The sequence below is a fragment of the Salvelinus sp. IW2-2015 genome, linkage group LG25 (assembly GCF_002910315.2).
Source record: "Salvelinus sp. IW2-2015 linkage group LG25, ASM291031v2, whole genome shotgun sequence".
Lineage (NCBI taxonomy): Eukaryota > Metazoa > Chordata > Actinopteri > Salmoniformes > Salmonidae > Salvelinus > Salvelinus sp. IW2-2015.
In genome coordinates this window covers 6053781-6075523 of record NC_036865.1, presented here as the reverse complement: position 1 = coordinate 6075523, position 21743 = coordinate 6053781, and the positions used below count along the sequence as shown (strand labels likewise).

General features: G+C 45.3%; 1 protein-coding gene across 6 annotated transcripts in view; it reads left to right on the top strand.

Annotated features, from left to right (window-relative positions):
* The window catches only part of marchf5 (membrane-associated ring finger (C3HC4) 5), a 47951-nt gene that overhangs the window by 24499 nt on the left and 1709 nt on the right, over positions 1-21743 (top strand). For 3 of the 6 annotated variants that reach the window (XM_023970015.2, XM_023970018.1, XM_023970019.2), the window contains exons 2-6: positions 2988-3190; positions 17154-17284; positions 17455-17656; positions 18069-18146; positions 18340-18506. In XM_023970015.2, the coding sequence (XP_023825783.1) occupies positions 2988-3190; positions 17154-17284; positions 17455-17656; positions 18069-18146; positions 18340-18506 (781 nt within the window). The remainder of the gene's footprint in view (positions 1-2987; positions 3191-17153; positions 17285-17454; positions 17657-18068; positions 18147-18339; positions 18507-21743) is intronic. The other 3 variants (XM_023970017.2, XM_023970021.2, XM_023970020.2) reach the window with 3 other exon arrangements.

The following is a 21743-nucleotide window of genomic DNA, read 5'->3' as shown; positions in this document are numbered from 1 at the left end:
TGCAGCGCACACTGTGTGTGTGTACATACATGCAGTGTATTCATACACCTTAAATGTTCCACATTTTGTTATGTTACAGCCTTATTCTAAAATTGATTAAATTGTTTTTATTTTGGCCTCCCGAGTGGCTTGAGGTGTTATTAAAGACCCGGGTTCGATCCCTGGCTGTGCCGCACCTGGCCACGACCGACCCACACAATTGGCCCAGCATCGTCCGGGTTAGGGGAGGGTTTGGCCAGCCGGGATGTCCTTGTCCCGTCGCGCTCTAGCAACTCCTGTGGCGGGCTGGGTGCATGCACTCTGGCACGGTTGCCAACGAGCAGTGTGTCAAGAAGCAGTGCGGATTTTGCCTCGACCTTTGCCTCTCCCGAGTCTGTACAGGAGTTGCAGCGATGGGACAAGACTGTAACTACCAATTTGGATTTCACGAAATTGGGGTTGAAAATAATAATATTAAACAATGTTTTTTTCCCCTCATCAATCTACACACAATACCCCATAATGACAAAGCAAAAATGGGTTTTTACACAATTTGCAAATGTATTAAAAAATAAACGGATAAAATAAACACATTTACAGAAGTATTCAGGACCTTTACTCAGTACTTTTTGAAGCACCATTGGCAGGGATTACAGCATCGAGTCGTCTTTGGTATAACGCTACAAGCTTGGCACACCTGTATTTGGGGAGTTTCTCCCATTTATTCTCTGCAGATCCTCTCAAGCTCTGTCATGTTGGATGGGGAGCGTCACTCCACAGCTATTTTCAGGTCTCTCTAGAGATGTTAGATTGGGTTCAAGTCCGACTGGCTGGGATACTCAAGGACATGCAGAGACTTGTCCCGAAGCCACTCCTGCGGTGTCTTGGCTGTGTGCTTAGGGTTGTTCACCCTAAGGAAGGTGAACACCCTGTTGGAAGGTGAACCTTCGCCCCAGTCTGAGGTCCTGAGTGCTTTGGAGCAGGTTTTCATCAAAAATCTCTCTGTACTTTGCTCCGTTCATCTTTCCCTCAATCCTGACTTGTCTCTCAGTCCCTGCCGCTGAAAAACATCACCGTAGGGATGGTGTCAGGTTTCCTCCAGACGTGACGCTTGGCACTCAGGCCAAAGGTTTCAGTCTTGGTTTCATCAGACCAGATAATTGTGTTAATCATGGTCTGAGACCTTTGGGTGCCTTTTGGCAAACTCCAAGCGGGCTGTCATGTGCCTTTTACTGAAGCGTGGCTTCCGCCTGGCCGCTCTACCATAACGGTCTGATTGGTCGAGTGCAGCACAGATGGTTGTCCACAGAGGAGCTCTGTCAGTGTGACCATCGTGTTCTTGGTCACTTCCCTGACCAAGGCCCTTCTCCACTGATTGCTCAGTTTGGCTGGGCGGACAGCTCTAGGAAGTCTTGGTGATTCCAAACTTCTACCATTTAAGAATGATTGAGGCCACTGTGTTCTTGCGGAACTTCAATCCTGCAGAAATGTTTTGGTTACCTTCCCCAGATCTGTGCCTCGACACAATCCTGTCTCTGAGCTCTACGGGCAATTCCTTTGACCTCATGGCTTGGTTTTTGCTCTGACATGCACTTCAACTGTGGGACCTTATATAGACAGGTGTGTCTTTTTCTAAATCATGTCCAATCAATTGATTTTACCACAGGTGGACTCCCAAGTTGTAGAAACATCTCAAGGATGATCAATGGAAACAGGATGCACCTGCGCTCAATTTTGAGTCTTATAGCAAAGGGTCTGAATACTTATGTAAATATGGTATTTCAGGGTTTTTTTGTAAACATTTCTCAACCTGTTTTCACTTTGTCATTATGGGGTATTGTGTGTAGATTGAGGGGGGGAAATTATTTTCATGAATTTTTGAATAAGGCTGGAATGTAACAAAATATAGGAGTCAAGGGGTCTGAATACTTTCCGAATGCACTGTGTATATGTATATACAGTACCAGTTCAAGGGTTTTTCTTTATTTTACTATTTTCTACATTGTAGAATAATAGTGAAGACAGCAAAACTATGAAATAACACATGGAACCATGTAGTAACCAAAGCAGTGTTAAACAAATCAAAATATATTTTAGATTCTTCAAAGTAGCCTCCCTTTGCCTTGATTATAGCTTTGCGCTCTCTCAACCAGCTTCATGAGGTAGTCACCTGGAATGCATTTCAATTAACAGGTGTGCCTTGTTAATTTGTGGAATTTCTTTCCTTAATGCGTTTGAGCTAATCAGTTGTGCTGTGACAAGGTAGGGTTGGTATATAGAAGATGGCTATATTTGGTAAAAGACCAAGTTATATTAATTAATTWAAAAAATTATACTACATGATTCCATATGTTATTTCATAGTTTTGATGTCTTCACTATTATTCTACAATGTAGAAAATATAAAAAATAAAGAAACTCATTCAAGGGTTTATCTGTATCCTAACTTTTGACTGGTACTGTGTGTGTGTGTGCGTGTGTATATATACACAGAGAGGGACAGACTTATGTCCTTCACAGAATAATTATATTACTCAATAGTTTGTGGATTTTGTAGTCTTTAACCTTATTTCATTTTAAGCCTACATTTCGTGGTGAATGCAAGGTCACATGTAGTCTGTCTTGTCTTGGGTACATGTTTGTTCTCTCATCCTGTCCCAGAGGAGCTGCCTCTCTCTCTCCCTGCCTGCCACTCAGTGCCCAGGGAACGGGGCTTTGGTTGTGTTTCCTGCCTCTGAACATCCTGTTTAATCAGACAGTGTGTTGAGTAACTCTGAGGTTTACAGGGTGAAGGTCACATAATCTGGATGGATGCAAACCCTTTACCTGATACACAACCATGAATTAATTGTCAAATGCACTGAGAGTACTTAATTTGCTGGTATACAGACGTTGATACAAAAACCAACGACCCCAGTGTTTCAGCCACTGTGGGTGCGTCTGCCCTTCTCGTCTGTGTTTATGTGCCTGTGGAACAACACCCCTCTCCTGTGTTTGTGTGCGTTTCAGGAGCTGCTGGGTGTGCTTCGCAACGGACGAGGATGACCGCACGGCGGAGTGGGTGCGTCCGTGTCGCTGCCGTGGCTCCACCAAGTGGGTGCACCAGGTGTGTCTGCAGCGCTGGGTGGACGAGAAGCAGAGGGGCAACAGCACGGCCCGCGTGGCCTGTCCTCAGTGCAACGCCGAATACCTCATCGTCTTTCCCAAGCTGGGTATGATATGACAGGGCTGGGGTTGGGGGGGGGGGACTATGGGCTGGACTGCAGTTTCCCTGGAATATTAGTTGGAGGTAGTTAGGGTCACAGATAGTTACTGAATTGATGCTTTCACGCTGTTTGTAAGGCCACATCATCGGATTGGTCTCACCCTGTCCAAGCTGGTGTCTGTCCTGATTTTCACTTGTATGCTTATCACACATCAGGAGTAAAGAGATTAACATGCATTAACTGCTTATGTGATGTGTTTATGATTTCAGTCCGTTATGATTCAGGCCCGTGTGAAAAAAATTGATGTCATTTGAGCGTTTTGTAATTCCGTGGCAGCTTAGCTAACAGATGGAGACAGATCTGTTGCGTCTGTCAGCCCAGTCATGTAATAACCGCTGAATCACGGGCAAATTTGTAGTATCTCACTTTACTTGAACTTCACTGTCAAAATGTCAGGACAACACTTAACTTCCCTACCTTTCGAAAGGGGAAGTAGCATTAGAAGGCAATTTCCATACCTAAATGGACTTCTGAATTGGTCCTTTGAGGACGGACAACTAATGGCTGTTGTTGCTGTCTCCTTAATAACGGTTGCAGCACAGGGACTCAGTGCTGTGAATTAGGAGTGGGAACTGAGAGCTGTAAAAACCACCCAGCCTGTCTCAACTAACTGCATATTTATTTATTCCCAAAACCAGGGTAGGTTGTGGTGAGTCTGGTAATTATACCCTTTGAGGGAGAAGTAACACAAGGAATTGGGAGCGGGCAGGGCACCCGCCAGATGCAAATTACCAGACCTGGGTTCAAATGTTATTAAACATATTTCAAATAGTTTGCCTGGAGTGCCAGATAGGTGGACTTCTCACTTGAGCGACTATTCTGTCAGTTCCGTTGCACCAGGCAAGCTCAATAAAACTCAGCGAAATCATTTCGAATAGTATTTGAACCCAGGTCTGCTACCCGCTCATTACCGGCCAGCTTCAGCCTCACTGGAAAATGCCAATTTGAAGAGGGGGTGTAGAGAGGAGAGGTGCCCACTGTAATTAACCCCAGCACGTCAGAGTGACGGGGGCACTGATTGTTCCCAACACTGGCACTTAGTCATCAAGCAAACATGGCTCTGCATTTGTTCGTTCGGCGATTACAGAACTTTCAGCCACGTCAGTCACCGTAAGAGAGGAAACTTTTATGTAAGTGGAAACTGCTTTGGGAAATAACACTTGTTGTACATTTTATAGCACCTGTTAAATCACTCTGCATACATGTCTAATTAGGACTAGGTACAACCTAAGAAGGAGGGCCTGGACATAAGACAATGTATTCGGGAGGGCAAGCTCTGGTGGTAAGCAGGGCCATGTTGTATTTTTAGATGCAGGCCTGGCTGTGCTGTCAGTCACCTGTGTTGCTATAAGCAGCAGGCTTAGCTAAACCTGCAGGACTGGAGCATAGAGATCAGGGCACTTAGTTCGGACTCGTCTCTGGAGCTTCGGGTCAATGGGAAGACTCGGGACAGTTCCTAGTGTCGTATGCCAAGTACAGGACAGAACTAATGATGTGTCATTGATAAAGCCATGGCACGTGACAAACCGGCACCCGAGAATTCTCAAGCAGTACTCTGTGGACTTAGAACATCAGATCAGTGGCATTTTGTATTTCCATGTTCACGTTCACTTCGCTCCCCCATTTGAAAGTATCTGGCTCACTGAAAACCATAATTATCCCGTGTCCCATCATGGAAGCGTTTCTACTCTTTAGTATTTCAGATAACATTGACGGAGCATGAATCCATACTGGGGATTTGGGTTGGTGGCAGGCTTTTTGAATGTCATCTCTGATTCGCCGGCATAATTAGTAGATGAGGCGACTAGTAAATCTCAATGTGAATATTTTTGTTCCAGATGGGCATTGCTCTCTCTCTTTCTCCCAATATGTTAATGGTTATTGGGTGTATAGAGTAGCCTAACTGTGTTAGCCTGACACTGGGCCTCCTTGCATGTTCAGTAAATAACCTTGTCTCTGTCTTCTCTCCTGAGGCCCACCGTGCCTGCTGCCTGCCTGGTTATTTTTGGGATAAGTCTGTCTGTGTCACTCTCTGCCCTTGCCCCCACCGGTACATTTATCCGGTTAACCTTCAAAACAGGTGAAGGGAGAAGAAAAAGAGATGTTGGGCTCGTTGTCTCCTGTTCACTTTCCAATCCCGTGTCCCCCCCACACACACACACACACACACACACACACACAGAGGAACTAATCTCTCATTCCCATTCAGTAGCTACTGAAGACTTGTTCTGGACACTTTGTTTTCATCGCCCCCTTTGCTATCCGGCTGATCAGTAGAACTTCTTTGTGGTCGGTTGTTTTTTTTGGCCAGCGTCTTCACCAGATGAGTCATCATGAAATGTGGCCCAAATGTTTATCAAGTTCATCAGTTCCCCTACACACACATCCTCCATAAGTTTTGTTTGTGTTCCTTTTTCTTTTGAATACCCCAGTGTTTTTTCCAGGCAGTAACAGTGATTAGATGAGGGGTCATGAGGCAATGGGTTATTTGTACAGGGCCTTCAATTTTGCCCTAATCTGTTGGACGATAACGTCCTTCGTAGAATTAAGTAGTAGGCTTAGGCCTCGATCACTCATCGTTTATTGAGTCGTGTACACCGGCTCATAGGGGCTTATGTTAACTTCGATTTAACAGCGCGTGAACGTCCTCTGAAAGCTTTCGGAGACTTTCCCGACACGGGCATGACAACTTCCCGCAGAAGGCCGGGGAGCATACAGATGGGCATTTTTATTTACGCCATCTGCCAAGGCCCAGACTAATCTACTGGTCATCACCCAGGTGTGAGGGACGGGGAGAGGAAGAGACAGTCTCTGGTGCTTGGAGAAGGTCACTGAGGTAGACACCCACCGGGWTGTGTAGGAGGCAGAGAACGGGGACAACATGGGGATGGGATGGTTGGTAGATGGGGAAACGATGAGAGATGGCACGAGTAAAGAGGAGAGGCCCAGTCAGTGAAGTGTACCAGTCTGCCTGCTCCCCTAGGCATGCTTCCTTTGCCTACCCCTGTGTTCAGACAGAGGTGTAGAGAGAGTGGGAGGGAGAGAAGGAAATTAGGCCACGGTATGAGGAGAGCAGCTCATCAACCAACGGCCGGAGAGGAGACCGGGGTTGCCCGCCACTGCAGCTGATAAATCACTAAAAACCCAGGCCCGAGAAATAGCCGACGGCACAGACAGCGCCACAGCACCCAATGAATCAGCAGCACACTGACGCTGCCATCCTACCACCTGGAGCAGCCATCTGCCCGGCGACTCCCCATTCTCCTCTGTAATACCCTGCCTGCCCTGGGGACTGGAAACGCTCCGAAAAATTGCTTTCCTCTTTGTGAAAGCAGTTCCCGACGCAGCGGATCGGACAGTGAGTTGACAGACAGAATGTTCTGGTGCTCACCTCTCTTTAGAGGCTTTTATTTACAATATTAACAGGTGCAGGACTAATTAGCCAATAAACTTTGTACAGAAAATAACAAACAGGACATTGACAAAGACTTGAATAAATCAAACATATTCTCAGTATAAACTATTGCCTATGACAAAACTCCGGTATAACTCTACTCTAGCCAACATGTTACCTGCCCAGCCTGCTCTCCCCCAGGCAAAAGCCAACTGAGTACCTACGTACTCTTCCCAGGAACTCCCTTCAGCTAGGAATGTTCCATCACGATAGCCCCAAAACACATTTCTACCATAAATGTGTAATTTCCCATAGATATATAAATATAACATCATAAACAACGGTTTTACATAAACACGCACACTTCAATAACTTGTGCCATAACTTCAACTTTAAGTCACGATACACATTCATGAAGTAATTCACCCCTGCAATAATGAATCACTTTGGTTATTCCCGTCAACCAATAAATGTTCCTTGATGACAAGTGGACTAATTTGCCTCGCTTCAACAAGGAAGCAGCGTGAGATAGGTTAAATGCTGTGATTATACTCTACCAAAACTTTGATCATTCTAATATATTTCACATTACTAGAGGATGTACTTTTAAATGGGCAGCTTTAAACACGGTAGAAACACTGTTAACAAGTTAAATTGTTTTAGAAACTGGCGTGCGCGACAAACACTCGACTTTGGCGCCTTCATGTCAAAGTATTGTTGGCAAACAAAATGCACTACTCAATCCAAAATTCTCTTTTGATTTCAGGTTTCTTGACTTTACCTTGAAGAGATACAAAGAGTCTTTTTTCAACCGATAATTTGTTTCATTGTCTGCAAGTCAATAGACATGCGCTCCACGACACTCTGACATTTTATGTAACTTCACCCGTGGCATCATTAGACTTCAGCAGCCACATTATGACACGGCTTCCAGAGGTCGTGATGTCACCAAATGTCTTTCCCAACTGAACTCAACACAGTATTCTGCTCAGGCAGACTCGATGGACACCCGAGGATAGTGTGCCTCAGTGGGTCTCTCTGGGATTGTCAGTAGTGTTTAATTGATTAGTTAAGTCCGATTTTAGCACATCTTGTTTCGCAACTTGTGCCGTAGAGCTTTACCTAGGTTCCTCTGTGCGTTTAAGTGCTAGGCTACATCACCGCACCTCACCCGGGGGCTTCCTCCTACTTTTTTTTTTAGGTGAACACGGCTGCCTTCATAGAATTACTTAGGATTAGTTTAATAGGATGTCTGTTGTCTTCATTTGTATGCTTAGGATACATAAACATGTGCATTATAGTTTGAAGTAAGCACAGTGCTGCACTCAATTGAACACAAAAACAACAGCGCTATGTTGCTGGCTCCTTCCTACAGTCTTCTAATGTAAAGTGCTCGTCTGTGTTCTGGGCTTGATCACTGTGGCATAGGCCAACAGACAGACACGGGACTTAACAGCTTCTGTGTCTGGATTTATAGTCACCCATCTGACTGCGCTAAAAGTAGAAGTCAACTTTTAGAAAGGGGAAAAAATGTGTTCTCCATCAGTTGGGAATGGCTTTTAAGGGTGTTTCGGTGACTTTAATCAGCCTCAGAAACATGGCACTTTCGCAGCTCACAGACATTAGAGGACAACTTTCAATTGGCGTAATAAAGGCCGAGCTGAAGAGATGGGTGCTGGGTGGTAATCTGCTGGCGTGTAGTTATTTTGTCGTTGCGCTCTACTGATCCCAGCTCATTTGTTAGCCTGACGGGCATTACTCATGTTCCTACTCTCAGGGCCGGGCCTCAGGTTAGTGCGGCATCACATTGCTGGATTTACACCGTGGTGGATGTGTTCTGTAGCACACCACTTGTGTCAGGGTTTTCTCTGCTAGTTTTGGGCTGTAAACTCTGGGATTTCTAGTAGGAAAGGGCAGTTAGCCGTGGCACTCGTATGGTAAGTTAGGTAGAGTGTTTTTTATTTTTTATTTTTTTTACCTCAGCAACTGATGATTTCCACCCACGCTATCAATCTGATTTGGCCGGTGGTGTAAAATGAGGGACGGCGTGTCCTTGCTGGCTCTTCTGTGAGAGGGTAAAAAAAAGTGGGTTGGAACAGTGTGCCAACATGCCTGCCCGCCAGTGAGAAAGTGGGATGCAGTTTCTCTCGATCCCATCCACTCTCTTTTAATTATGTTAATTAGGAATTTGCTACCAAGCGCTGAAATGAATTGCTTCGCTTTCCTTTTTGCCAATAGCCATTAAGTGTGACCCAGTTCCCTCTGGCTGTGGATGGCATAATGCTTAGGCAGGGACAAAGCGGAAGGGATTCCGACGCTGTCATCAAAATATGCCCAGATTAATGTGTTGAAGAGGCACGAGATCAATCTGGTTGGCAAACATAAGTGCACTAAAGCACAACCCTGGAAAGTGGCTGAACTGACAGGATGCAGGAGGCCAATGTGTTTAACTACTTTAAGAAATGAAGTGTTTGTTCCCCGTTGTGCCTTTTGGAAGCTTTGAGGTGACACGTCACCCTTCCATTGTTCCTTCAGGTCTCTGTAGCCAGTTGAAAAGTCTGCTGCACCATTGTTCCTACATTTGAGACCTGATTTCATGGCTTTCTCCAAAAATGGCAGCGTCACTATAGGCATTCAATGCAAATATTAAGTCACTGGCGTTTTAGCCAGTGGGCATTGCTGGATTATTTGACCAGTTGTGGTCACCACCAATGTAATCTCACATTTTGGGGGGCACTGAGCAAGTTTCAGCTCTGCTGAGCGCCAACTTGAACATTGTGAAAATTCTGTGCAACTTCCAGCGAACGTTTGCTGTGGACACGGAGGCTGTACCTGCTTTAAGTTTAAACAGTGGCCAAGTAGGCTATGGAGAAAACATTTTAACATGGAAATAGCTGTTCTGTCATTCAGCCTACAGTATCAGCCATTGTGTAGTGTTCAATGAGACTTTTGAAAGAAAGAAAAAAACATGCATGGCTTGACTAACTTTTCATTTATTATTATTTTATTTTTTAAATTACCCCTTTTTCTCCTCAGTTTTGTGATATCCAGTCTTGTCCCATCGCTGCAACTCCCGTACAGACTCGGGAGAGGCCAAGGTCGTTAGCCATGCGTCCTCCGAAATACGACACTGCCAAGCCGCACTGCTCCTTGACACACTGCTCGCTTAACCCGGAAGCCAGCCGCACCAATGTGTCGGGAGGAAACACCGGCCAACTGGCGACCATGTCAACGTGCATGCGCTAGAGTGCGACGGGACAAGGACATCCCGGCCGGCCAAACCTTCCCTTAACCTGGACGACGCTGGGCCAATTGTTGCTTATTGCTGACTACAAATGATCTATAACTGGGCTAATAACTCACTAACTAGCAAAGGATGTGAACAAATGGTGCACATGTGGCTACATGCAGCTCTCGCTTTGATCTCAAAACAAGCGCATCTACTCACGACCGCTCATGCTGTAAACACAGTCCAGTAAAAAGTAAGTGGCACAGATCCATATATGGCTATGGTATATTTGCATACAGGCCAACTGCAGCTCTGATTGTTAATGCCACACCGGTCTGTAAAGTATGGGCTGAGTAGTGCGTGTCAATGCAATAGAATCCTACTCCAAAGCATTCTGCCTGCAACAKAATCTCTTGCGTAGTTAGTTTTGTTTCTGTATGTTGCATTGAAAGRAGCTAGTATTGCATTGATTCGTCCCAATTGCCACAGTAAAGGGAAACGTTGATAGTGTTAACAGGGAAAACTCTAGAACAGTGGTCACCAACCTTTTCTGAGTTAAGATCACGGAGTCAAAATGCAAGCCGAGATCTACCGCTCAMATTTTTCTGTAACATGACTTGAAAAACGTAAGCCTATTCAACGTTAACCAATGAAATGGAGTACTGTTGCAATGATGTTTGTGCAGTAAGCTATAGGCCAATACATTATTGCCACATATTGACTTTGCTTGAATTGTCCTGCCAGTGAATGCAATGTTGTTCGGCACATTTTTTTATTTTTTATTAAACATGCATTCAGAAAGTATTCAGACCCCATGACTTTTTCCACATTTTCTTACTTTACAGCCTTTTAAAATGTATTCAAATTTTTTTCCCCTCATCAATCTACACACACTACCCCATAGTGACAAAGCAAATGTATTAAAAATAAAAACATATCACATTTACATAAGTATTCAGGCCCTTTACTCAGTACTTTGTTGAAGCACCTTTGGCAGCGTTTACAGCCTTGAGTCTCTTCTTGGGTATGACGCTACCAACTTGGCACACCTGTATTTGGGGAGTTTCTCCCATTTATTCTCTGCAGATCCTCTCGAGCTCTGTCAGGTTGGATGGGCAGCATCGCTGCACAGTTATTTTCAGGTCTCTCCTGCGTTGGCTGTGTGCTTAGGGTCATTGTTCTGTCAGAAGGTGAACCTTCTCCCCAGTCTGAGGTCCTGAGCGCACTGGAGCAGGTTTTCATCAAGGATCTCTCTGTACTTTGCTCCGTTCATCTTTCCCTAGTCTCCCAGTCCTTGCCACTGAAAAACATCCCCACAACAACAGGTTTCCTCCAGACGTGACACTTGGCATTCAGGCCAAAGAGTTCAATCTTGGTTTCATCAGACCAGAGAATCTGAGAGTCCTTTAGGTGCCTTTTGGCAAACACCAAGCGGGCTGTCATATGCCTTTTACTGAGGAGTGGCTTTCGTCTGGCCACTACTATAAAGGCCTAAAATGGTAGAGTGCTGCAGAGATGGTTGTACTTCTGGAAGGTGGTTTCAAACTTCCTCCATTTAAGAAGGATGGAGGCCACTGTGTTCTTGGGGACCTTCAATGCTGCAGACATTTTTTGGTACCCTTCCCCAGATCTGTGCCTCAACACAATCCTGTCTCGGCGCTCTACGGACAATTCCTTTGACCTCATGGCTTGGTTTTTGCTCTGACATGCACTGTCAACTGTGGGACCTTTATATAGACAGGTGTGTGCCTTTCCAAATAATTTCCAATCAATTGAATTACGACAGGTGGACTCCAACTTGTAGAAACATCTCAAGGATGATCAATGGAAACAGGATGCACCTGAGCTCCATTTTGAGTCTCATAGCAAAGTGTCTGAATACTTATGTTAATAAGGTATTTCTTCCTCCTCTTTCCTCCACTGACACTGAAACTCGAGTAGCACTGCATTATTTCTATCTCATGCACAAAGATTTTAGATTCTTGAAAGTAGCCGCCCTTTGCCTTGACAGCTTTGCACACTCTTGGCATTCTCTCAACCAGCTTCACCTGGAATGCTTTTCCAACAGTCTTGAAGGAGTTCCCACATATGCTGAGTACTTGTTGGCTGCTTTTCCTTCACTCTGCTGTCCAACTCATCCAAAACCATCTCAATTGGGTTGAGGTCAGGTGATTGTGGATGCCAGGTTATCTGATGCAGCACTCCTTCTTGGTCAAAGAGTCCTTACACAGCCTGGAGGTGTGTTGGTTCATTGTCCTGTTGAAAAACAAATAATAGTCCCACTAAGCGCAAACCAGATGGGATGGCGTATCTCTACAGAATTCAGTGGTAACCATGCTGGTTGTGTGCTTTGAATTCTAAATAAATCAGACAGTGTCACCAGCAAAGCACCATCACACCTCCTCCATACTTCATGGTGGGAACCAAACATGCGGAGATCATCTGTTCACCTACTCTGCGTCTCACAAAGACACGGCGGTTGGAACCAAAAATCTCAAATATGGACTCATCAGACCAAAGGACAGATTTCCACCGGTCTAATGTCCATTGGTCGAGTTTCTTGGCCCTGCCTATGTAAGGTCCCACAGTTGACAGTGCATGTCAGAGCAGAAACCAAGCCATGAGGCCGAAGGAATTGCCCGTAGAGCTTTGAGACAGGATTTTATCGAGGCTCAGATCTGGGGAAGGGTACCAAAAAATGTCTGCAGCATTGAAGGTCCCCAAGAACACAGTGGCATCCATCATTGTTAAATGGAAGAAGTTTGGAACCACCAAGACTCTTCCTAGAGCTAGCTGCCCGGCCAAACTGAGCAATTGGGGGAAGAAGGGCCTTGGTCAGGGAGATGACCCAAAACCCGATGGTCTCTGACAGAGCTCCAGAGTTCCTCTGTGGAGATGGTTGTCCTTCTGGAAGGTTCTCCAATCTCTGCAGCACTCAAACCAATCAGGGCTTTATGGTAGAGTGGCCAGATGGAAAACACTCTTCAGTAAAAGGCACATGAAAACCCGCTTGGAGTTTGCCAAAAGACACCTAAAGACTCTCAGACCATAAGAAACAAGATTCTCTGGTCTGATGAAACCAAGATTGAACTCTTTGGCTTGAATGCCAAGCATCACGTCTAGCACCAAACCCTACGAAACCTGGCACCAAACCCTACTGTGAAGCATTGTGGTGGAAACAACATGCTGTGTGGATGTTTTTCAGCAGCAAGGATGGCGAGACTAGTCAGGATCGAGGCAAAGATGAATGGAGAAAAGTACAAAACCTGCTCCAGAGTGCTCAGGACCTCAGACTGGGGTGAAGGTTCACCTTCCAACAGGACAATGACCCTAAGCACACAGCCAAGACAATGCAGTAATTGCTTCGGGACAAGTCTCTGAATGTCTTTGTGGCCCAGCCAGAGCCRGGACTTGAACCCGATCGAACATCTTTGGAGAGACATGATAATAGCTGTGCAGCGACYCTCCCCATACATCCTGACAGAGCTTGAGAGGATTTGCAGAGAAGAATTGGAGAAACTCCKCAAATAAAGGTGTGCCAAGCTTGTAGTGTCATACCCAAGAAGACATGAGTACTGAGTAAAGAATCTGAATAATTATGTAAATGTAATATTTCAGTTTTTTTTGTTTAGTTTTTTATATATATATATATATATATCACACACAATTATTTGTATTTTTTGGGTGGATGGACATTTACAGTGTGAACTTAAAACGACCATATATATATATATATATATATATATGTTTATTTTTTACTCTTTGGACATAGGCGGCACTGAAAAAACACTAAGGTGGCCCGCCCAAGACTTTTCTATGCAGAAGAAACCCTGCAAGAGTAGTGGACAGTGTCTGTATACTGATTTGGTGTCTCTGAATTCCCAGACCTTGGGCAACAGCACGTGAACATTGTTCATGTGGGAGCCAACCTGTCTGCCTAGGGAGACAAGTCTGAGTTGGATATGACCAGTGGTTCTGCTCCAGCAGAGGGGGATGGGCTCTGCTACAGGTGCCATGGCAACAGTGCCAAGTAGTGCCACATAATCAGCTCATTGGCCTCGTTGAGGATCACTAAAACATTCCACATTCAACGTCAAACTGATGCTGTTGCCTCGGCCGGGCAATTCAGACACATAATCATTTAACTTCTACTTTAGGTTTTCAAATGATGTTGCAATAGAAATGAATCCAACCCTTCTCAAACAATGACGCAGCGTTAAAGTCTTCCAAGTGACACTTCGGGCATGTCGCCTACTTTTAAAAAAAAATGTAAAAAGACAGCTCAGCATAGCCATCGATGAGGACAATCCTTCACATCAAAGAGACCTGATGTCCTGGACCCCTCTCTCCCTTTAGTGTCCTCCACTGGTCTCCTGTAAAGCAGGTTGCCTCCCGTTCCGGTAAATATTGAATGATTTCCCCTGATTGCTCTGGAATGCGAGAGAGGAGGAGGAGGAGGAGGAGGAGGAAGAAAAAGGTTAGATGGAGGTCATAGCTATTACTTGACTGTCTGATAAGGGGTCATATGGGGTAGGCTACTATATATGACACAGAGTGGCTGCCTAATCTGATCTTGGACACAGGCCTGTTCTTATAGCATTGATACAGGCCTGTTCTTATGACAGAGAGATTAATTAGATCCAGGTTCACACACATGGTCTCCCTCTAACATTGTGAAGGTGTTCCACAGCCATGTTAAAATTGGCAGCCTTCATCTAAATAACAATCCATTTCTCTCCTCTGCCTGATCCTCTTTCGCTACACATTCTAGCGCAAATGTTTTCCAGTCAAACGCAATACTTCACATGCTTTTGCTCTGAGCACAACAGGAATGCTGAATAAAGGAAGCTCATTCTTTTGAGCGTTTCCGCGTTGCTGAAATCACATTACTCATTGTACTTTAAGAATGTCTCACAACGGTGTGTTTTTTTCTTTTGTTTATTCTGTGTGCTTTTCCTCACTGCTGAAGTTAACTTACTCGTTGAATATCTCACGATTGTGGCCTATGTGCGTGCCTACATGTATCTACACTACATGGTCAAAAGTACCCCTTCACATTAGTGGAATCGGCTATTTCAGTCACACCCGTTGCTTACAGGTGTATAAAATCGAGCACATAGCCATGCAATCTCCATAGACAAACACTGGCAGTATAATGGCCTTACTCAAGAGCTCAGTGACTTTCAATGTGGCATCGTCCATAGGATGCCACCTTTCCAAATGTCTGCCTTGCTAGAGCTGCCCCGGTCAACTGTAACTGCTGTTGTTGTGAAGTGGAAATGTCTTGGAGCAACACCGGCTCAGTCGGGAAGTGGACACAGAATGGGACCACTGAGTGCTGAAGCGTGTAAAAAATCATCTTTCCTCGATTGCAACACTCACTACAGAGTTCCTAACTGCTTCTGGAAGCAACGTCAGCACAAGAACTGTTCGTCGGGAGCTTCATTTCATGGGTTTCCATGGCTGAGCAGCCACATACAAGCCTAAGATCACCATGTGCAATGCCAAGTGTTGGCTGGAGTGGTGTAAAGCTCACCGCCATTGGACTCGCATTCTCGGAGTGATGAATCACGCTTCACCATCTGGCAGTCCGACGGACAAWTCTGGATTTGGCGAATGCCAGGAGAATGCTACCTGCCCGAATGCATAGTGCCAACTGTGAAGTTTAGTGGAGGAGGAATAATGGTGTGAGGCTGTTTTTCATGGTTTAGGCTAGGCATCTTTAGTTCCAGTGAAGGGAAATCTTAATCGTACAGCATACATTCTAGATTATTCTGTGCTTCCCACCTTGTGGCAACAGTTCGGGGAAGGCCCTTTCCTGTTTCAACATGACAATGCCCCCATGCACAAAGCGAGGTCCATACAGAAATGGTTTGTTCAGATCGGTGTGGAAGAACTTGACTGGCCTGCACAGAGCCCTGGCCTCAACCCCATCGAACACCATTGTAATAAATTGGAACGCCAACTGCCAGCCAGGCCTAATTGCCCAACATCAGTGCCCGAGCTCACCACTAATGCTCTTGTGCCTGAATGGAAGCAAGTCCCAGCAGCAATGTTCCAACATCTAGTGGAAACCTTCCCAGAAGGGTGGAGGCTGTTATAGCAGCAAAGGGCAGCAAACTCCATATTAATGCCCAATGATATTTGGAATGAGATGTTGGACGAGCAGGCGTCCACATACCTTTGACCATGTAGCGTATGTGTATTATGTGTTTTTCCTCATTGCTGAAGACATCACTTTCTCATTTGTACTTCAAGTAGGGCTACGTTCATTGTATTTAGGACACGGGTTAGGGTCAGCGAGTAGGGTGGATGGTGTATGCCACAGGTGTCAAATTCATTCCACAGAGGGTCGAGTGTTTGCACTCCTCCCTGGTACTTGATTGATGAATTCAGGTCAGTGATTTAGTAAGGCGCTCTCCTCACCTGGTTGTCTCGGTCAGTGGCGGCCAAACTGGGGCGCGCAATTTCAAAATTGGGTAGTGCATCAGTTTTCCTCCTGTCATGTCAGTCATTACATACCTTTTTAGAGAGCTATTATAACTTGTTAGAAATGTTCAGATCAACTAACCCATGTCAGCTAAAAAAAAAAATTGAGGCCATAGCTTCAAACATTACAACAAAATCTATCAAATATCACACGAATACACATGAGACATTGCAAAATGTATAGAATTGCGACAWAATTAGCTTTAAAACGGCAAATGTTCTCTGCTCCCCGTGACAAAATGTGTAGAATTGCAGGAAATAAGCTTTAAACCTGCAAAATGTTCTCTCTGCCAACAAGAAGGGTGTGAACAGTGCTTGTGCCCATAGAAATGGACGTGCGTGTAGGGGGGGAGCGGGATGTTCCCCAATGCTTGAAGGGGGGCCGGAGTGTAAACGTTTGGGATTCCCTAGTCTAGGTCTTAATTGAAAGAAAAAAACAGCAGACACTAGGGCATCCATGGAATGACTGACACCCCTGGTACACTAAGCATTCTACAGTACCACCAGGAGAGCAGTCATCTTATGACCCCTGCTGGAGAGACAATCACAAACTGCCGTCTGTTAGGGACTCTACTTTACTCCACCTCAGCATGAGCTATTTGTAGAGTTCTAGACAGGCTCTGTTTTGCCCTTTTTCACTGTAAAAACAGAACCGAAATAACACAAATGGCCCGTGATTGAAAACCGACACTACGGTGTGCCCTAATGAATATGACCCAGGCCACAGAGAGGACAACACCCTTCCCAACCCTGTTTTTACAATCGGTAACAGACACTATCTGTCTGTATCCCTCCAGGGCCGGTGGTGTATGTGCTAGACCTGGCGGACCGGCTAATCTCCAAGGCCTGTCCCTTCACCGCCGCTGGCATCATGGTGGGCTCCATTTACTGGACTGCTGTCACCTACGGGGCCGRCACTGTCATGCAGGTGAGACAATAACAAGAAACAAAAATAAAAACACACACGGCTGTGTTTATTTACAGATTACGGCTGCTTTTTGAAATGGCAGTGCATTACATAAGGTTGCCATTTCGGACGCACTCTTATCGTTAATCTATCAATCTTGACCATGGTGTCCCCTCTGTCCCTGTGCCCAGGTGGTGGGCCATAAGGAGGGCCTGGACGTGATGGAGCGGGCAGACCCCTTGTTCCTGCTCATCGGCCTGCCCACCATCCCCGTCATGCTGATCCTGGGGAAGATGATCCGCTGGGAGGACTACGTGCTGCGCTTCTGGAGGAAGTATTCCAACAAGCTGCAGATCCTCAACAGCATCTTCCCAGGTCAGAAAGGACACATTGGTAGGGGTGCCCAACGTTCCGCAACACCAGTTATACTAAAATGGCTGGAGTTAAGCTTATTCATTGTGTGTGTGTGTGTGTGTGTGTGTGTGTGTGTGTGTGTGATGAAGAGTGGGTGATAAAGATCTTGATAGATGATGCTACCTGTGATAGACTGTAAATCAATTTTGTGCACAACATTGAGAAATAAGCTTTTTGTGCGCATGAAAAATGTCTGCTCATTTATTTAGTGTGAACACGGTGGCTTTCCCAGGGTGTGCGCAGTGTTTGTTGGGGATAAAAGAGCGCTACGAGGTGGTCCGTCCGTTGGTGGTGGTGGTGTGTAGGTCCAGTAGAGGGGGGGGGGTTCCCACTGATCTCATGAAGGTAGTGATTGATGCGGGGAGAAACCGACAACCTTTTCTCTCTCCAGGCTCAGCTTGCTGGGCAAAAGCTTGTGTACTCCTCTACCCCAGTCGGCTGCCCGAACTAAAGATACCAACTCAAACTGGTACAGACTGATGCATATACTGTATTACTCACTGGCTGGCATGCTTTCCCCTCCCCCTTCTCATCAATTGATGAATGTGCTTTTGTGTGTATTGTGCGGCATATCTAGCTGTGTGAATATGTATTGGCTCAACATCAACACCCACAATGCACCAAACCCCATCCTTACCCTGCCCCCTCTTGGTCTCTCTCAGGGATTGGGTGTCCAGTGCCTCGTATCCCGGCGGAGGCCAGCCCCTTGGCGGACCACGTGTCAGCCACCAGAATCCTATGTGGCGCCCTGGTCTTTCCCACCATCGCCACCATCGTAGGCAAGCTCATGTTCAGCAGCGTCAACTCCAACCTGCAGAGGACCATCCTGGTGGGTAACAAAAACAAACCTCTGTGTCATGTCAGTCATACACAAAGACAGACTGTGGGCCTGGGTTTGGGCCATTGTAGTCTTGAACACATATTCCCCCTATTTAGTGGTTGCAGGGTTTTTGCAATGGCTATACAGTGCATTCGGAAAGTATTCAGACCCCTTGCTTTTTTCACATTTTGTTACGTTACAGCCTTATTCTAAAATGTATTAAATAAAACATTGACCTCATCAATCTACACACAATACCCCATAATGACAAAACGAAAACAAGAGGTTATTAAAATAGTTTTTCTCACATTTATAAAAAAACGAATCTTATTTACATAAGTATTCAGACACTTTGCTATTGAGCTCAGGTGCATTCTGTTTCCATTGATCATCCTTGAGATGTTTCTACAACTTGATTGGAGTCCACTTATGGTAAATTCAATTGATCTTACATGATTTGGAAAGGCATACACACCTGTCCACCGTGCATGTCAGAGAAAAAACCAAGCCATGAGGTCGAAGGAATTGTCCGTAGAGCTCCGAGACAGGATTGTGTCGAGGCACAGATCTGGGGAAGGGTACCAAAAATTGTCTGCAGCATTGAAGGTCCCCAAGAACACAGTGGCCTCTATCATTGTTAAATGGAAGAAGTTTGGAACCCCCAAGACTTTTCCTAGAGCTGGCCAAACTGAGCAATCGGGGGAGAAGGGCCTTGGTGAGGGAGGTGACCAAGAGAACCCGATGGTCACTCTGACAGAGCTCCAGAGTTCCTCGTGGAGATGGGAGAACCTTCCAGAAGGACAACCATCTCTGCAGCACTCCACCAATCAGGGCTTTATGGTAGAGTGGCCATACCATGAGAAACAAAATTCTCAGGTCTGATGAAATCAAGATTGAACACTTTGGCTTGAATGCCAAGCGTCATGTCTGAAGGAAACCTGGCACCATCCCTACGGTGAAGAATGGTGGTGGCAGCATCATGCTGTGGAGGATGTTTTTCAGCGGCAGGCACTGGGAGACTAGTCAGGATCGAGGGAAAGATTAATGGAGCAAAGTACAGATAGACCCTTGATGAAAACCTGCTCCAGAGCACTCAGGACCTCAGACTGGGGCCCTAAGCACAAAGCCAAGACAACGCAGGAGTGGCTTCGGGACAAGTCTCAATGTCCTTGAGTGGCCCAGCCAGAGCCCGGACTTGAACCCGATCGAACATCTCTGGGGTTTCTGCTAGTCTTTCCAAATACAGGTATGCCTAGCTTGTAGCGTCATACCCAAGAAGATTCGAGGCTGTAATCGCTGCCAAAGGTGCTTCAACAAAGTACTGAGTAAAGGGTCTGAACACTTATGTAAATGTGATATTTCAGCTTTTTATTTTTAATACATTTGCCAAAAAAAATACACCTGTTTTTGTTATTATGGGGTATTGTGTGTAGATTGATGAGGGGGGGGTTGTGTATCAATTTTTTAATAAGGCTGTAACGTAACGAAATGTGGAAAAAGTCGAGGGGTCTGAATACTTTCCGAATGCACTGTACCTATACTATCTCCTCCCTCCTTCTGGCCCATTCTGAGAGGTAACTATTCCTCAGCCAAGGGGAACTCCCCTAGTTTTATTCTAGAACTCATGATTTTAGACCAGGGGTCTTCAACCTTTACTTGCCGAGGGACCCCCTCCAATGCAAACCGGCGAGACAGGGACCCCCATCATACGTRAGCAAAAAAAGTTTTTCCCACATCTTATCACGTGAATGATAATGGCAAGGAGAAGTAATGGACATTTTAAAATGCATAGATTTGGCAGATGTCCCCACATTATAATTGGAAGAGGAAGTGTAAACTGTAACACAGCCTATTAACTAGAAAGGGAACTCCAAACACATTTTTGCTAAGAGCAGCTGTTTAGCTTGTTAAACAAAGGTTAGCCATGTGTTGGCAAAAATGTGTGTCCAAGTCAAGAAAGCTTACCAGCAGCCAGCGGGAATTGCCATACTGATAGSCTATCCACGGGTGCTTTCTCAAAGTTGATTTGCGTCCAATGAGTGTAATTTGCTCAATATTAGAAATGAAGTTGACATCATTAGAAATTATATTCTCCTCTTCTACTGTAGGTATGTAATTCAAAATTAGTTTATTCTGTTGCTAGCAATATTCTTACCAAAAATAACTTTTTATATACACTGAATAAAAATATATGAATGGGTCCAACATGTAAAGAGTTGGTCCCATGTTTCATGAGCTGAAATAAAAAAAATCCCCGAAATGTTGTGCACAAATTTCTTTACATCCCTGTTAGTGAGCATTTATTCTTTGCCAAAATAATCCATCCACCTAACAGGTGTGACATATCAAGAAGCTGATTAAACAGCATGATTATTACATATGTGCACCTTGTGCTGGGGACAATAACAGGCCACTCTAAAATGTTCAGTTTTGTCACACAACACAATGCCACAGATGTCCCACGTTTTGAGGGAGTGTGCAATTGGCATGCTGACCGCAGGAATGACCACCAGAGCTGTTGCCAGATAATTGAATGTTAATTTCTCTAAGCTGTCTCCAACGTCGTTTTAGAGAATTTTGCAGTACGTCCAACCGGCCTCACAACCGCAGACCACGTGTAACCACGCCAGCCTAGGACTTCCACATCCGGCTTTTACCCCTTGTTGGATCGTCTGGGGGGGTGGGGGTGCTGAGGAGTATTTCTGTCTGTAATAAAGCCCTTTTGTGTGGAAAAACTCAATCTGATTGACTGGCCCTGGCTCCCCAGTGGGTGGGCCAATGCCTTCCCAGGCCCACCCATGGCTGCTCCCCTGCCCATGCATGTGAAATCCATGGATTAGGGCCTAATTAATTCATTTCAATTGACTGATTTCCTTATATGAAATGTAACTCAGTAAAATCTTTGAATGTTGCGTTTTATATTTTTACGGACCCCCTGCAGCACCCCCAGTTGAATACCCTTGTTTTAGACACACACACCTGAGAGTGCGCTTACAGCCAAGTAACCAAAGTGGTAGGGCTTGTCTGTTATCTGACCTGCGCTTCCCCTTCTGGACATTCCGTTTCCTCTGCCCCACACAATCAGGTTCCCTTTAACCTCCTACGGTTGATGTCTGTGCACTTGCAGAAATCGAATTAGCATAAATAAATAAAAATCCCCGCCAGTTTAAGCTAGAGATGTATCTCAATCCACTGCATCCGCCTGTGTCGCACTTCCGCATCTGTGGTGAAAGGTGACAGAGCTAG